Raw genomic sequence first — 18,520 nt, forward strand, 5'->3', positions numbered from 1 at the left:
CTGAGAGTAAGCAAGTTATGTTCCTGGAGCTTCTGAATGATTTTGTTTTGTTAGTTCCCTAATCTTGGTGAGGTTTAATTGCACGGCTCTGTTCTCATGGTGAGGTAGTTTATAACTGAGCTTTGAAATAATATAAGCTTTGCTAGAAAGGATATCTAATGGGATTTTGGTAGAGGAAGAGAAGATTATGAGGAGAAGATTAGAGTGTTATTGCAGGGATAATGACATAATCACCAGCTTACCAGCACAGGAAGAAAAGTTGGGTATCACTAAAAGGAAACATTATCTCAGGGTGCAAGAAGAGTAGAAAATTAAAGAACAGAAGATGTGGAGTTCTTAAAATAGAAAAGGAAATAACTTTTGAACAGTGAGAATGTGGCATATTTTCATTCTACAGTTTTGTGGGGGAAAGACTCTCCTGTCAGATTCAACCTGAGACATTAATTCTGTAAGAAGCAAACATATGAAGATCAGGTTTGTATTTGGAATTGAGAAGAACTGGAAATGACACAAATTACACTGTGAAAAATATGAGTATTTGCAATACCAGAAAACCTGTCTAATGCTACCAAAGTGTTTCTCAGTGACAAGACAGTTCATAAGGAGGAACATATGCAGGGTTATCTTTGGACGTAAACCACAATTTTTATTTTTGCGTAGTGTGCCTACACGCTGTGGCAGCATAGGTCAGGAGGTAGGACTGAGTGTATTTATGCTAGTAGATTTGTGTGAGAAAAGGCAATAAAAGGGAGATTGGGAGAAGGCTGCAAAAATTACAATATTCTGAGGGATCTGTCCTTGGTTTCAGAATCAAAGACTGTACGTGATTTGGGGGAACTGTGTAATTGGTTAGTACCACCCGGTGAGTCAGACAGCAGTTGTGTTTTGGTGACTATCTGATGCCTGACTGAATGTGATGCTTAGGAGATTTATGCAAAGTTTGATTTTCCTTAAAGTATGTTATCCTCCTCGAACTATTAGCTGTTGGTGAACTGCTGAACTGTTTGGATTCTGGTTAATTAGCCTTTTCTTTTTTTTCCTCCATCCAGTGGTTTTTAATTGGCAACACATCATACAAAGTCAGTGCTGCCAGTTCTTTCTACTTCAGTGGTGTGTTTGTGGGAGCAATCTCCTTTGGCCAGCTCTCAGATCGCTTTGGGAGGAAGAAAGTCTATCTCACAGGTAACCACTGCCACCTAACAAAATGAATGAAATGGAGGTGTTGTGTCTCTGAAGATCCATGTCAAGAGCCCGGTTTCTGCTGAGAGCTTGATATGCAGCAGTGAATCATGTGCTGTGATTTTTTTTTTTTATTTATTTTTGTCCTTCTGGTATACTTCAGGAATGGAAGTAGGGACAAGAAATTAATATTTGACTATTCAATCACCACCTGAATATCTGGGAGGTGTTCTGGATTTAGGAATTGTACCATAAGGACTTACACTCATGCATGTCATGCTCATGGGATCTCCATGTGTTGCAATAAATATTCCTGGTAACCTGCTAGGAATTTGTTGCACATTTTATCCCCTGTCAACATGACTTATATTTTTATGTATTTGTGATCCTCATCGTGTTTTAAAGCTCACAAGCTTTTTTACTGTCCCCAGATCAGACAACATTTGGAACTTCAAATTTTGTGTATGTATTTATGAAGTTGTGTGTCAATGGATGAGCACGTAGAATTAAAAAATGGATTATTTTTTTAAAGGAACAACCTCATTCAAAGCAGATAAAGGTGGGCCTGCTATGCAGTGCAAAGTCACCATGTACTGTCCCTAGTAACGTTTCTCTTCTCTAGTTTGTATAGACTATTTTCTAAGAATGAGGGGAGACACCCAGTTCTCTTTAATGTCTTTATCAATGATCTGGATGAGGGGATTGAGTGCACCCTCAAGAAGTTTGAGATGACACCAAGGTGGGAGGGAGTGTTGATCTGCTCGAGGGTAGGAAGGCTCTACAGAGGGATCTGGACAGGCTGGATCGATGGGCCAAGGATAACTGTATAAGGTTCAACGCCAAGTGCCGGGTCCTGCATTTGGGTCACAACAACCCCATGCAGTGCTACAGGCCTGGGGTAGCGTGGCTGGAAAGTTGCCTGGCAAAAAAAGACCTGGGGGTGCTGGTTGGCAGCCAGCTGAATATGAGCCAGCAGTGTGCCCAGGTGGCCAAGGCGGCCAACAGCATCCTGGCCTGTATCAGAAATAGTGTGGCCAGCAGGAGCTGGGAGTGGTTGTCCCCCTGTACTTGGCACTGGTGAGGCCGCACCTCGAATACTGTGTTTGGTTTGGGGCCCCTCGCTACAGGGAAGATGTTGAGGTGCTAGAGCATGTCCAGAGAAGGGCAACGAAGCCGGTGAGGGGCCTGGAGCTCAAGTCTTATGAGGAGCTGCTGAGGGAACTGAGGTTGTTTAACCTGGAGAAAAGGAGGCTGAGGGGAGACCTTATTGCTCTCTACAACTACCCGAAAGGGGGTTGTAGTGAGGTGGGTGCTGGTCTCTCCTATCAAGTAACTAGTGATAGGACAAGAGGAAATGGTCTCAAGTTGTGCCAGGGGAGGTTTAGTTTGGATATTAGAAAAAATTTCTTTACTGAAAGGGTTGTCAGGCATTAGAACAGGCTGCCCAGGGAAGTGGTTGAGTCACCATCCCTGGAGGTATTTAAAAGATGTGTAGATGTGATGCTTAGGGACATGGTTTAGTGGGCATGGTTGACAGTTGGACTTGATCTTAAAGGTCTTTTCCAACCTAAATGATTCTATGATTCTATTTGGTCATATATTTAATCTGTGGCTTCTGTATGGGGATAAATATCAAGCCATCTTAACTGGAGCCAGACAGTAATTCTGAGTATATGAAAAAATTGTCTGCCGTGAACTGAATTTGAAGGTTTGGTACTGCAAATTATGTATCAGAAACCACTCCTTTTGTGTCCCCCCTTTTATGATACTGACTTTAAGTACTTAAATTTCTGTTCAAACCTGTGTTGTAGTTGTTGACTGTGATTGCTTGGGACAGATGCCACTGAACATCAAGTAAAGATACTGATAAATGCTTCTGTTTTAACTGAAGTACTCTTCTGAAATGAAACCTTTTGCCTTGTTTTCCAGGTTTTGCTCTTGACATCTTGTTTGCCATTGCAAATGGATTCTCACCCTCGTATGAATTCTTTGCTATCTCTCGCTTCTTGGTAGGGATGATGAATGGTGGGATGTCACTGGTGGCCTTTGTTCTACTGAATGAGTGTGTGGGTACTGCCTACTGGGCATTAGCAGGTAAAGTTTGAGTGCCAGTGTCTTTATTGTCAGAATTTATAAATTTCAGTCTCTCGTACTGCTTGAGACACACCACAGCTAACACCATAGCAGTTGTGAATTTAACTGCTTGAGCATCTGTGTGACCACAGTCTTTGAGCCTGGCTTTGTTTAATACGAACCTTAGGCAAGCATGGTAGATGGCTTGGGGCCATTCAGTTTTCTGCATCACTCAAGTTGACAAAGGTCCTGTTGAAACATCCCCTGTGAATGTTACGCAGCTAACTACTAATCCAAGGTTCATGATTGCTGAGCTCTATCCATTGGAATTTTGGACTCTGCTAAACAGAGCTTAGTGTTTGTATGCTAAATATCAATTCTTTCATTCCTGGCAGTTCTTCAAAAGAAATCAAAAGTGTTTTTATATAATGGGAAAATGAGACAACTCTTTATGTGTTTAAAAAAAAAAAAAAAATTGTCCCATGTGGTAATCCACCTTAGAATTTAGAACAAAAGATCCAGAGACTCTTAACTGTCTTGGTTGCTAGTGTTGAAGCTGTCCTTCAGATGTGCCTATAAATTGTACTGTTACAGCTCTGGGGCCTGACTTACCCAGTCTGTGACAAGTGCCAAAGAAGGGCTATGCTGAGACTGTTGTAAAACAGAGTATCTTGCAAATCATGAGCTACAAATGAATACTATACATTCCTAAAAATACTAGTTTTTCAATGGTTTGTAGTATTTATTTTTACACATAGAAAGCTAAAGCATTTATATTTGGAATTACAAGACTTAATTGTTTATGGGGCTTTGGACTTGTATTGATCTTTGCAATTAGATGTAATACTTATGTCCTGCATGGGTAAAGGACAGAATATTCTTTTGTTGAATAGCTGTGGTTTTGCCTGTATCACTCAGTGAATTTTTCTTAATGAAGTGTTAGTTTCTGTCTGATCCCATGTGTTGAGATTTAATGTCCCTTAAAGGTGTCATAATGTTTTGTTTTTAATTGTATGTTAGGATCTATTGGTGGCTTGTTCTTTGCTGTGGGAATTGCCCAGTATGCTTTATTAGGGTACTTCATTCGTTCCTGGAGAACTCTGGCTGTTGTGGTTAACCTGGAAGGAACAATCGTCTTTCTTCTCTCTCTGTAAGTTATTTTTCAAACTGAGTTTCATCAAGAAAGATGTCAAAAATAAGAAAGAAAAAAAAAAAAAACCAAAAACAAAACACAACCCAACCCCAAAACCCCAATGAGCAAACCAAACAACTAAGTCAAGGTGCCTTTCTAGGATGGCATGAAATGGTGTAACTAAGGTATTTCTCTCAACTTCTACCACCCCATGCTCTGTGGTTTCTTTAAATAGCAGTGCTGCAGTATTTGAAAATGTAAGTGTACATTGTATTGTATATGCATTATTACTGTAGATGGGAACAGTCTCTAGAGTAGTGTAGAAGCCCATCCTGATCTTTAACTGGTATATGTAGATGATCTAAACTGTTGTCTGGTATGCTACAAGACACTATCTATACATGTTGAAAGATACAGAAATGTTTTTGTGGTTGTGTAATAACATGATGTTTCTCTTACAATTGTGCTTACACAGAAGGAACAGCATCAAAATTGCTTGCACATAAGTCTTAAAGGTGACATGCAAAAGAAAAAATGGGCAGCTTCCTTTTATTTTTCAAATGTGATTAGGAAAGCATAGGAAGAAGGCTTCTTTATTAAGTGTCATGGTTTAACCCCAGCCAGCAACTAAGCACCACGCAGCCGCACACTCACATCCCCCCCCCCTCCCAGTGGGATGGGGAAAAAAATGGGGAAAAGAAATAAAACTCATGGGTTGAGATAAGAATGGTTTAATAGAACAGAAAAGAAGAATCTAATAATAACACTAATAAAATGACAACAGTAATAATAAAAGGATTGGAATATACAAATGGTGCACAGTGCAATTGCTCACCACCCGCCGACTGATGCTCAGTTAGTCCCTGAGTGGTGATCCCCCCTGCCCCCACTCCCCCAGTTTATATACTGGGCATGACATCACATGGTATGGAATACCCCTTTGGCCGGTTTGGGTCAGCTGCCCTGGCCGTGTCCCTTCCCAACTTCTTGAGCCCCTCCAGCCTTCTTGCTGGCTGGGCATCAAAAGCTGAAAAATCCTTGATTTTTAGATTAAACATTACTTAGCAACAACTGAAAACATCAGTGTTATCACCATTCTTCTCATACCTAGCTCAAAAACGTAGCACTGTACCAGCTACTAGGAAGACAATTAACTATATCCCAGCTGAAACCAGGACATTAAGATAGTAGGGGTTTTGTGTTTGTGGACTTCAGCACTGAAAGCTATATGATGCAGTGTGCTCTTCTTGCATACTTCCTGACAGCAAAATCTCAGTAACTTAAAAGAAGAAAATAACTTTAGCTGCTGTTTAAACTTAAGGCTTTTTTTCCTTCTGACATCTATTTAACTTCAGTAACTAACTTTATTCAAAAAGTTCTTTGCTAAAGAGTCAACACATCCTTTTGAAGGAAGCATCAGAACTCAGGGAGAGGTCTTAGAGGCTGTTCATGAGGTGGAAGGCAGAGATGACACTTCTGATATTTCAAAACTTAATGGTGTTTGGGGCCTTTGGAGAAAAATTTTAGCTTTCAGATCAATATGTACAATTTTTTTGAAGTGCTTTGTGCTTGGGACTTCAGAGCTGTGCTCAGAAGCCTATCTTACTGTAAGAAAAGATTTTTTTTTAATTTCAAATTTCACACTGCCTCCTTCCCACATTGCTTAAAAATTACTCTGTACAGAAAATGCTACCAGATTTTTTTTATCATGGGGAAGAAAACATGTTCCTTTCTAAGCTTTTTTTTTATAAAAGCATAGAATCACTTCCTTTAAATTTAAAGGAAAAATGTCACTTCTGGTCAGAGGCAAAAATTTTAAAAAGCTTCTGGCAAAAGACTAAAGTTTAAATTAGTTCTGGGAATCTGAAAGTAATAGAAGATTTGTTTTTTACGCTGTGTTGGCATTATAGGCCTACCAAATGATCAGTACACATGTGGAGCAAGAGCATGACCTTTGCACAGCCTCTGTCTTCCCATCTGCAGGAGAGAATTCGGGGAAAAAGTTGGAAAATGAGGAATGGAAGACAACTAGTTGTTGTTACAAAAACATCCTGTGTTACCTTTAGTAATATGGTGCATCCTTAATTCTGAATTCTCCGAAGACAGGGTCCTAATGATACTGCAGCTTGTAGTATTGTGTATGTATGTGTGTGTATTTATGTATATACTCAGTGTAATTTCTTGGTATCTAAATTACATGTGACTTACGTTCCCTTTCCTTTCAAAATGCTTTGCCTCTGTTTCAGTAAGTGAATTTTATACCTGAAGGGTTGTTTGAGAAATTTTGTTATACTGAAGTGTATTCCAGCCTTATTTCCATAGACAAGTCCAACCTCATAGAAAAGAAAAGCCCTAAAGCTGCCTGTGTATGTATGTGTGTTTTCAGATTCATTCCAGAGTCTCCCCGCTGGCTCTATTCACAAGGCCGGCTGAATGAAGCAGAAGATGCCCTCTACCTCATTGCGAAGAGGAACCGCAAGCAGAAGTGCACTTTTTCATTAAAACTCCCAGCAGAGAGGAGCTCCAGAGAGGCGGGCAGCTTCTTGGATCTGTTCCGATATAAGATTCTCTTGGGACGCACCTTGATCATGATGTTTACCTGGTACTTGAAATACTTTGTAGGCCCAGCTGTGCTACCACTGTTGCCTCTTTTTAAGTCTTTGAGAGAACATGTTGCTGAGAATTGGCTCATCCTGCAGATAGTACTTTGTCTCAGCCTGTATTATTAGGGACACTACCTAAAAAGGATCCTTGTATTATAATATTTCCTTAATGCATTTCTAACATGAAGCCATTTTTACAGTCTAGTTCTGAGGTGTGTTATCTTTGCATTTGTCGTGCTTTTTGAGTCTCAAAATAGTTCAGAACTACTTCTTCCTTTCTGACCCTCAAAGGCTGCTGAGATTAGTCGTGCTGTCCTCCTCTTTGGCCCAGTGCAGTGTCAGTACTTTCAGTCACATGGATTATTCTTTGTTTTCTGTGTAAGGAGCCCATTAGCAGGTGGGTGGTCTACCTTGTCTGATGAGTGTGTTTATTTTCTTAAGAGAAGGTGCTGCCAGTGCTAGCAGTTGCTGTAGTAAGGAGCAGGAACCCATGATGCTACCTCTAGTCACTAGCAGAAATTTAATGCCAAAAGTGCCTGTTTTCTTTCAGATAGTTCTGCTAGCCCTGAGTCTTTTGCTGCTACTTTGAAATAAACCTTATATATGATGTAATATGTGAGTCCTCTGGAGTTACTGTTCATACAGTTGCTTTTATAATGCATATATTTGGGGAAGATGTATTGATTAAGAAAAAAACAAATGGCATTATTTTGTCAGCAGACAACATAGAGCTGTTTTCCTGTTGCTTTTCCAAATGCTTATTGCAGAATAGTCAATTTTTCTGTTCCTTAAATAAGAATTGCTGATTTCCTGCAGAATGAATTAGTGACCTGTTCCTTTCCTCTCTGTAAAGATGACATCCAGTCAGGGTTACAAAAGAAAAGTAAAAAATCAGAATTGGAGAGTGAATAAAACTGGACCAGGGTGTAGAAATTAAAAGAAGGTGGAAGTGTCATCTGAACTGTTTGAGAAAGAGTTTGCACATAATTGGAAAAGTATGGATGAAAGTAAAACCTGATAAAAACAAAAAGGACAAAGACATCATTCCTCAAGTCCAAATAATATGATCATATTTTAACTTTATTCTGGTTTATGCACATTCTTCTTAAGTGTATTCTTGAGTTTAACTGAGTTGTAAGTCTGGAATTGGGTCTGTGGAGAGACAAAATGGTTTGTTTACCTAGAAAGCATCATGCACTTGTAGAGAAACATTTTAGACCTATCTTCTGAAACACTAAATATAGTTTATAGTGTATTGTGCCAGACCAGTGCTGTGATTTGGCAGGCAAAGCAGCAGCTCTGATTTTATTCTTTTTCTGTCTTCTGCAGGTTTGTGTGCAGTTTGGTTTACTATGGTCTTACTCTTAATGTGGGTGACTTGGGTGGAAGTATTTATGCCAATTTAGCCCTTTCAGGGCTGATAGAAATCCCAGCATACCCAATATGTATTTACCTGATTAACCAAAAATGGTAAGTATGAAATTTATTTACCCATTCAGGGTTTTGTTTTCTGACAATTTTTCTCAAAGATAAGTTTCCTGTATATTGCATCTCCTAGCTTGTATCTGTCGTGTGGGGCTTCCTGCTTCAATTTGAAAGTGCCATTGATATGTCTTTATTTCAAATAACAGTTTAACTTGTTCTCAGTAGCTCACTTCATTAATGAGCCGTTTCAATTTGGCTCAGAGATGAGGCTGATCTCCTGGATCAGTAGAACCTAGCTGTGCTGACTCCATGCTAACACAAGATGGCGTTCTTCCCACCTCTGTCTTGTAATCCCCATTCTCACTGTTATGTCAAAGCTATTGCAACTAAACTCAGCTGAAGCTATCGTGTGGTTTCGTGTAATAGTTGCTGTGTGCACTAGTGTGTGAGCAGAGCTGTTGATTAAGATATTTAGCCTTTTCCTGAGCCATGATACTCTGGACAATGTCTTTCACTTTTTGTAGAATTCACCTCCCAATCTCTTCTCTACGTGTCTCCTGAGGAGCTTTACAAATGTGCACACACAGCGGGAAGCAAATCAAAATCCTAGAAATTGTCAGCCACTGCATAAAGGCTTCTTGGCGCTCATTTTAAAAGCGCAATAGAAACTTGTTTAAAAACAGTGTGAGAGGAAGTGTTTGTGGGAGATGACATTCAGAATTTCCAACTGCAAATAAAGAGACAACGTGAATTTAGAGGACTCATTGCTCTGCAAACTACAGATCTAATGCAGAATAAAGCTTTGTTATCCTTGCACATCAGGTTTGGTCGGAAGCGAACATTGAGTGCGTTTCTGTTCCTGGGAGGATTGGCTTGTCTTATTGTCATGTTTCTTCCTAAAAAGAAAGGTAAATATTTCCTTTTGTTTCTGGAGTATGTGATAAAAATTGGTAAATACGGTATCCTACAGCCTAAGAATTTGATGGTTGCCAGTAGATTACGCTCATACCATGTGTGAGTCTCAATTTTTGAAGCCAGAGAAGCTAACTCGCAAAAAGGATAAGCAGCAGCCTTCCTAAAATCTTAAGGAAATCTTGTTGGAAAGGTTTGGATTTCAACTTTTGTCTTTGGATTCTGCCCTTTACTTCTGATCATATCAATCATTCCTTTCCAGTGTTTCTGACTTAATCCCAAAGAATCATGTTTCTTGGGGTATCTCATTAGCCAAATGATATGTCAGTAGTACCCGTGCAACTTGTATGTATCTCTCCAAGTGGAAGACCAATGTCAAAAGATCCTCTAAGAATTGAATATTGGGGCAAGTTTCCATCTTTTCTTCACTGTTCTGTAATGTTCAAGACTGGTGTGATTGTGGTATTAGTAATGTGGCCACATAACTTTTAGTTCAGAGAGCAGTCTGAAAGTCTTCTGAAGCAAGGGGTCTTCAAGAAATGTGAAATGAAATGTCTTTTTTGTAAAGGGACACTAACATTCATTTCTTCATTTTGCAATTTTGTTTCTATTGTTTTGAAAAACATTGGAAAGTGAGCAATTTTTCCTTTTAAAACTAGCTACATAAATTCATCTCAGCTTGTTAAGATTTGTGCGTGTATAATGTGTCATAAGGAGAGAAAATGCTTCAAATGTTTGAAGCATGATTCAAAAATATTAAATATTTATTATGAGAGCGTGCATAAACTGTTCTAGATGGCAATGAGTCTAATAGGTGAAACTTTCTTTAAAGGGCTGCAACTCAAGTTTCCAGAAATATTCCAGATGCTAGACACTGGACACTCAGAGATATTCTGGTTAGGCTGGTACCAGTCATCAGGTAGTTTTTGCATATCAGTTGAAGTACAATGTGAAAAGAAAAAGATTTTCAGAGTCTAGAACTGTGAGACCCCAGGAAATCAGCTGTGTTGAACTGCCAAAGTCAGCCAGGTGCCCTAGGAAGCAAAATGGCTAACTGGCCAGAAGCAAGCACCTGTCTCTACTGAGCATGATTTGTTCAAAGCAGTAATGGCTTATGCTGTAGCCTGCCTTGGTAGGCATTTAATGCATGTTCTGATGTGCCCAGTATAAGTGAATAAGCACTGGCTGTTCAGACAAAACTGAGCTGGGTGCAATATTTGGTATGGTTCTTTACAGCATCTTCTTGTCTTTTGTTTTTCTTCTAAAGTAATAATGTTAGAAGCATGTTATCGTACTATGGAATTGACACTGAATAGGGCTCTTTTTAGTAAAACAACCTTGCTCGCTTTTGAAAAATGTATCCATTATTCTTTTCTTAAACTACTTCTAAGTTCAGTATTTTATTAGTGGTAGACTCAGAAAATGTTGAGGTTTAGTTTCAGCTTTTACTATGTTTATGGGATTTTTATCTTAGGTTTCTAAAATTTGATATTCTAGTAGAGCCTTAATGTAGGATTTCAGTGCTTTAAAGATGTCACTTACTGGAACACCAAGGACAAGGAAAGGAAAACTCGGTTTCTCTTTTTTCTGGTATTCAGCAATAGTTCCATTCTATAGTCTCTGGGACTGTTCAGTCATTTAACCCAGTCTTTTTCTACTAGATTATATTTAATAGAATGGAAACAATTTGGGGCTAGTTAGCAAGTCTGCTGTGAATTTGAAATCCATTTTTTTCAGTTATTTTTTCACAGTGTGTTAGATGGAGAGTTTTCCTCTTTGTACAAATTTGATTGCACAGATAAAGGTAATAAATCTGTAGAGACAGAATATAAATTATGTTGGATGATTTCTGCCATTGCAGCCTAAAAGAAAGCTCCTTGGATTCTCTTGAGTTTTGAGAGTTCCCCTGAAGGTACAGCTCACCTCTGACAGATACTGTCCTTTAATAGAAGAACGCTTGGCTGCCATAGCAGATTCTTCAGTAGATTCCTTTTTACTCCATACCGTTGTGTGACTGAAATGATTACAGAGATGTATTTGAGTGATCGAAAGCCTTACAAGGGTCACATTTTATCTATCAGATACTGGAGTGTTCGCAGTGGTGAATAGTCGCTCTCTGTCTTTGCTGGGGAAACTGACAATCAGTGCTGCATTTAACATTGTCTACATCTACACATCAGAACTTTATCCCACAGTGATCAGGTAACACAAGTTAATTTTAAGGTCCTCATTTTTCTGGTTCTCTTACCTGATCACATTTTACTTCTCTTTTTTTTTTTTCTATTAACTTACCTTTTCATTTGAGATTTTCATTTATGTATAATTATTATGTGTAGTTCTATATGCAGAATTTCTTCCTTTATCCTCTTCTCACTTCCTCCTCCCTCAAATTTGCAGTGTTCTCTTCAGACTAACCATATTCTTTATATAACAGTAAAATAGTCCTTTGGTTGCTTGGTATGCCCACAGCCCCTCTCCACTAATGAGGATAACAATAGTATTGCTGATATTTCTTTAATGAGTGATATCTGTAACTTTTTCAGTGCTTTATAAGCCAGACAACTCTATTAAACATTCACACTTGCTTAACCAGCAACATGAAGATGACTGGTCAATAAGCTTTGTAAAAGTAACTTAATGCTTCATAGGCTGTATGTAAGCAACAGTAAAGTTTCACTCACTAGAGGCAGAAGTACCTTGTGCTTGTGCTGACAGAGCAGACAAAAGCATCTATCATATGGGTCCAATTTTTAATAGATATTTTAACCAGGTGTTATTGTTGATGATCAGCCACCAGTGAAACTATACTGTGGTGTTTTTCATGGGTGGGCAAATCTGCTGATACATAGAATTTGGATAAAGGAACTTAGCCAAAGTTTCAGGCAGAGACAAGACGCATTAACTGAAATTACACTTTCTTTGCCTCTCTATATGTGTGTGTATGTTAGAATTCTGAATCTGCAGGGGATTTTTGCTTCTCTCTAAGCACAAAGTGTATGTTTTAATTCCTGTCCTGGGATGCTTTCAGTTATATTTGACTTTTCTTTTCCAGTTAATGTGATCAGGGTCATGACTGAGGGGGTGTTTTTTCCTTGCTCATTGGCACTTTTCAAGTCATAATTTCTCCTATGCAAATGTCACTGATTAATGATTTTTTTTCTTCTTAGGAATGTTGGAATGGGTGCCTGCTCCATGTTTTCCCGTGTTGGTGGAATCATTGCTCCTTTCGTCCCTTCATTGGTTTGTCTGAACTTCTCACTGTTATATATGTTTTTGTTTTGTGACTCTGATGTATCAGAGGCTTCTAGAGGTGGAAATGTTTTGGATAAATTATGTATATAAACTAAGATATGTAAATTTCATGTCCTAACAGTATTGTGGTAGGCCAAAGGCATTGCAGTATATTCTGTGTGATTAGACAAAGTCAACATTATTTAGTTTGGGTGTTTTAAGCCCTGTAAGAATTTTGGGACTTAGCTAGTGGACTTTAGCAATATAGTATTTTCAAAATACCAAGATGGTGATACCCAATTTTAAGCCTGAAGCAAGTAATAGCAAAACCCCCACATAGTTAAAAGATCTACTGCATCAAGATAAAGCATATGGGCTTAATAACTAGTGTTTCTGAGAAAAAATAAGTTTTACCATCAGTGCATTTCATTGAATATCCATGGATTATAATTATCAGCAAAGTGGTTCATCTTTCAATGAATGAAGATGATGATGTGGAGACCTGATATACTGGCAAGGATTTTGAACACAAACTTCTCAGCAGTCTGTCAAGGCAAAGAAAAATTCTGAAGAACGAAGCACGGGGATGATGCTGTTATTCTCCTCTATGTTCATAGTCTTATGTGTATGCAGGTAAAAGAGTGTGCCAGTTTTCCACACAAACTGCTTGCTGAGGTCAAGTGACAATTCCTTTAATGTGACAGATTTCACCTGGAACAACTTTCCTGTCTGCCATTTGCTATCTTGTTAGGTCAGGCAGAAGGGCAGCAAAAGGGCAGGTGAGCACAGTGAGCCTTTTAATCTGCAGAATGAAACATGGGGTAGGTGAGAGTATGAGCACCTCAGGGGTACAACAGGCAAAGCCAAGACTGGTGCAGGTTTCCCAGGCAGATGTAATAGGCAGCTTCTATGTAGCAGTTGGGACATCCATTATGTTGTATCTGGCAGAGATTTGGCACTGCAGGAGACACAAATCTTGGATCATCATGTTTGGAGGGGTCCCATGAAAGTGAAAATAGCTCTGGTTAAATAACGAATGAACATTGATTTGAGGAAGGAATGAACTATTTTTGTGTTGTGGAATTTCTTCAACTATTTTAATGCATTTTTTCAGTATCTTTTGTCTGGGGATCTTATAAAAAGGGTAGGAATAGGAAAAGTTAGTTGCTGAACTAAAAGATGAAATGTTGCTCTTGTATTTGATCACAGCCTGTTACTTTCTCAATTTAGAATTGCTCTTTACTATACAAAGTGAGTTTTTGAAACAAACAGCTAAATTCTTGCCTTTTTTTAAGTGAGCCTACTTTACTGGTTGTCTGAAAGTGAATGTACACATTTTGGAGCTATATTGTAGATGACTCGTATTTTTGCACACACCTTTCCCCAGTGTAGTTTTGCTTGTAACAAGCTATGTGAAAACAGGGACAGACATCAAAGGAGGAGTATAAACATTGCTTAGGCTGTCAGGGGTGATAACAGGAAGGCCAAAGCTCAGTTGAAGGTAAAACTAGCACAGAGCATAAATAGGGATTCCATCTGCTAAAGGAGATTTAGAGAAAATGTTTAGCCGGTTGTTGAATGGGTTGGACATCCTATTGGCAAATGAGCTGGAATAAGCTGAAATACTTAACACTTTTGCTTTAGTCTTCATAGGCAAAGCCTGACCCCAAGACTTTGTGCATATCAGCACAGTTGAGGAAGCAGAGGGGCAGCAAACAGTGGAGGAGCAATAGGTTCAAGAACACTTAAAGCTGAAAGCTTTCCATTCCATGGAATAGGATTCCCTAAGAGGTGGTGAAAGAGCTGGCTGTGATAGTGAGGCAAGTGCCCATCACCTATGACAAACCATTGTTGTAGAGACAGGTCACTGGTAACTGTGGGGGGAAAAAAAAAGCTGATGCTATGTGCATCTTTAAGATCAGAAAGTGGATCCAGGAAGTTACAGGCTGAGCAGCTCAAACTCAGTCTCTGGGACGTGACCTCTCAGTCTGTTTCTGAGTATGTGAAGGCCAAGAAGGTAATCAGGATCAGTGAACATGCATTTACAAAGGGCAATTCATTCTCAGCCAGTTTGATTTGATAGTCAGCTATTTCATTGCAGAAGGTGATGTGGGTGAGGAGAGGGAAGAGAGCAGAAAAGGGGTTTGTAAGGCTTTTGACACTGTCCCACAGCATTCTTGATTGGAAGCTGAGGAAGTGTGTCCTGCATGAAAGGAATACTGGATTTGAATGTTGTATGGACCACCAGGCTCAAAGGGATAGTGACAGGCTTGGTATTTGGTGGCTGGTGGCAAGTGGAAGATAAGACAGAATAAATCCTCCTAGTATTTCTAGAGGATGGAAGGTAAGGAGTGATTGGCACACCACATGGTAGATCTTGAGTCCAGTGGGACCTTTTGGGCCAACAGAAGTCCCATGAAGGCCAACAAGAAGAGTAAAATTCTGTTTCTGGTGTGGACTAATTACATGGTCAGTACAGGCTGGGAACCAACTGGCTGAGTAGCAGCCTTGCTGGAAGAGACCAAGGTACAACAGAGGATGGCAAGTTAAATGGGAGCTAGCAGTGTTCTCTCATCACAAACGGGCAAACTTCACACTGAGCTACATCAGGCCAAATTCAGTATGTGGCCCACAGATTAAGCGCCCTCCTAGTTCTAGAGGGATGTTGAAAAATCTGGGGAGGGCCCAATGGAAGGGTAACCAAGATGGTCAGGGGCCTAGAGCACATGGCTTCAGATGAAAGCTTGAGGGAATATTGCACCTCTGATCTTCCCAGCAGCGTGGAACACTTCAGCAGGGGTCAAGTTTTGGCTTGGGGGTTAGATAGGAAATTTGGAAAATATTCTTTTTGAGAGGCTTAATGCAGCCCTGGAACAGTCTACTCAGGGGGAATCTCCATCCTTGGAGCTTTTTCAATACTTGGTTACACAAAACTATGATTGACCCAGTCTAGTGCTGGCTGTAGTCGTGTGTGGAGTAGGTGGTTGGCCTAGATGACCTCAGGAGATCTCTTCTAACCAGTGTGTCTGTGATTCTGTGATATCTCTTCCCTACTACAAAGTGATGTTGCGTTTGTGAAAAAGTATATATGTTATGGACAAGAATTGAGTATAAATTCAGCAGGCATTTCTTTTTAATGTCCATCCCCAAAATCTGTGTAAATCCTATAGTATTGACAAGATGCAATTGACAATAGTGGGTAAAAAAGACCAGTAGGACTGGTAACCTTTATGCTAAATATGAACACAAACACTTGCCACATGGAATGGTTGTAAAGGTTAAGTGCTTTAATATGCAGTATGAACCAGAGGGAACCAATCTCAACCTAACTCTCTGTTCTTTTTTCCAGAAATCTGTACAGTGGTCTCTGCCTTATATTGTGTTTGGAGCAACTGGTCTTTTGTCTGGGCTCTTAAGTTTATTGTTGCCAGAGACCTTAAACAGCCCTTTGCTAGAAACTATTTCAGACCTGCAGGTATGCTCGTACTGGAGGCTGGGTGATGAAGCGATGTCATTGCAAGCCCTAGATGGCTCACAGGTATATTCATTTTTTTTCCTAGTACTTTTCTGTTGTGTTTATTTCAGCTGTCGGTTTGAATATGCCACTCTAAATAGATTAGGATAGTGATTCTTGGCCTGTGGAGGATAGGCCCCAAGGAGATACAGAAGATAGTTTAGTAACCTTACCATCATGTCTGAAATGTCTGGAAATGCAGGCTGAAACATAGCTGGATTAATTCATCCCTTCCAGGCCAAATGCTTACAATCTTTTCCTTTGGAATAAAGGACTCGGTGGTGTCTGTGCCTCTCTAATCTTTACGATGGATTGCTGCAGCATGATTCTTGCAAAGCTGGCCATTGAAGTTTGAGAAGCCTTAGATGTTAAAGAAAACAGAAGCCTGTTTGTGAAGGGCTGTTCTTAAAGGCAGCACACTGTATTTCTGCCCTGACCTGCGCTGGCTGTTCTGCAATGTCAATTATTAGGTCTATCCTAGAGAGTCTTTAAATGGGTTGAAGCTAGACTAACCTCTGAGATCTGTCCCACTGCTGATTCTGGGAAATGAGATTTGTTGAAAACTTTGAAACTACAAAACTCGTAGACATAAGTTTAAATGTGGTAGCAGGATGTTTTTCAGTGAGGTTTCCTTAAATGTTGTTTTTTCATGTTATTTTATACTTCATTTTGTCAAACTCCTGGATACCTCTTGAGGTGTGTACAGCTTAGTTGTGTGGAGGGGTTTTTTTTTTTCATGGCTGCTCCTCTGTGAATGGAGTGGGATTAGAGAAAAGTAGCTAGAGAGCTGGAAGTGGGTGTTTGAATTTGGGTAAGGTTTTAACGTTTAAATCCTGGTCCCAAAATTTTAGGTATCGATGGACTAATAAAAATTGAGTAAGTGGTCAGAAGACTTGAAGGGCAACTCAAAAAAAAAAAATGTTAGTTGTCCCATCAGGCTGGGATGAGACAGGATCCTTATAACACCTTTTACTTTCATTTGATTAATTTTTGGTCAAGCAGTCTGAGATTCACAGGTAGTCATAAACTTATTTTTACAGAAATCAGGAAGCAGAGTAACATTTATTTCTAGAATGAGAACAGTTGCTTCCTTTCAAAGGCTTCAACACGTTGCCTTGTTTACCGATTTTAGCTGTAATAATTCTTGACAGGACAGCACAGTTTAGTGACAAAAGCACCCTTGAAGAAGGCTTGAAAGAGGCAGCCCTGTAACAATTAATTTTATACTTTAGCTACTTTACATGCACATTTTATAAACATTTTTAACCATACTGGATAATGTGTTATGGCACCACATTCTTGCTGGTTACACAAATCCATCATATACATTTACCTCAAGTTTACACCAGCTGTTATTTTGGTAATTACATCATTATTGCATCTTAACTGTGCAGATGGTTTACTAACAAAAAACAATTCTAGCCAACAGTGCAGGTGTTACAATTTAGACAGGGCAAGTCACATTTCTATTTTCCTTTTTAACCAAGTAAGGTCAGTATTGCCCTTTGAGGAGACAAGTATTGTTTGTCTGTCAGTATTTGCACAACTTGGTTTGCTTATGTCAAGCAGCCTTGTCAAGTTTAAATCTTGCCTGCAGAAGTGCAAGCAGGGTTCTTAAAAACCTCAACCTGAACAGGATCCGCAAAATAAAAAAAAAATAATTTGAGAATGTTCTTCAGGAACACTTTTCCCCAGATGGATTAAAATTATTGAATCCAAATGAAAAAAAATGTCATTGGTTCAGGGCTGAAGTAATCACATCTTCACTGAAGTTATGGACCTGGAATGTCTGTGACATATTAGGGCTTTATTTTAAAGCTCATAAAGTGCTGATAAAATGAAAAGCTGCTAAACATTAACCCTATTTGACAGGGCCATGGAGAGGTCTTACAAAGCTGCTATAAGAAAGAGGTAGAATTTATTTGGCATACCCTGAATTTCCCCCTGTGGAATCCATTGTCCTTTTGTACCACTTTAAAGATAACATGCATTCTGTTGCCCAGAATAGAGGTTTTGTCTCTGTTAACATACATGAATGTGATATTCAAGTTGGACAGCATCCAGTGATAGCCTGACTTTCCTCAAATAATTTTAGAAATCCAGAAAAAAGCATAACATGATTCCCTTTATATTTTCTGACAGGTCTTAGTGCTCAAACTGTTTGAAATTCCTTTGCAGTTAACGCACGTTGCTGTAGCAAAACTCCTCTGAAGATAGATCTAAAGCTACAGATTTTGCTTGCATGGTACTGTCAGTCAGGAACATGATTTCCATTTCTCTATTTTTCACCTTCTCTCTCACCCTTCTTTGCATATGACTAGGCAGGCAGAAGTCTTAGGGTGGATGCAAGCATACTGGAAAAAAAATCCTAAATACTCAAACTAAATGGAGTTCATATTAGCAAGAGAATCTTTTTAACTGGAATAATTTGTATCAGTTCCATGGAAAAAT

General features: G+C 39.3%; 1 protein-coding gene across 2 annotated transcripts in view; it reads left to right on the plus strand.

Annotated features, from left to right (window-relative positions):
• Positions 1 to 18,520, plus strand: part of SLC22A15 (solute carrier family 22 member 15) — a 44,584-nt gene that overhangs the window by 16,821 nt on the left and 9,243 nt on the right. For both annotated transcript variants that reach the window (XM_009920627.2, XM_069785835.1), the window contains exons 3-11: positions 1,050 to 1,182; positions 3,109 to 3,273; positions 4,273 to 4,402; positions 6,771 to 6,986; positions 8,317 to 8,457; positions 9,235 to 9,320; positions 11,406 to 11,526; positions 12,492 to 12,564; positions 15,905 to 16,093. In XM_009920627.2, the coding sequence (XP_009918929.1) occupies positions 1,050 to 1,182; positions 3,109 to 3,273; positions 4,273 to 4,402; positions 6,771 to 6,986; positions 8,317 to 8,457; positions 9,235 to 9,320; positions 11,406 to 11,526; positions 12,492 to 12,564; positions 15,905 to 16,093 (1,254 nt within the window). The remainder of the gene's footprint in view (positions 1 to 1,049; positions 1,183 to 3,108; positions 3,274 to 4,272; positions 4,403 to 6,770; positions 6,987 to 8,316; positions 8,458 to 9,234; positions 9,321 to 11,405; positions 11,527 to 12,491; positions 12,565 to 15,904; positions 16,094 to 18,520) is intronic.

The sequence above is a fragment of the Haliaeetus albicilla genome, chromosome 6 (assembly GCF_947461875.1).
Source record: "Haliaeetus albicilla chromosome 6, bHalAlb1.1, whole genome shotgun sequence".
Lineage (NCBI taxonomy): Eukaryota > Metazoa > Chordata > Aves > Accipitriformes > Accipitridae > Haliaeetus > Haliaeetus albicilla.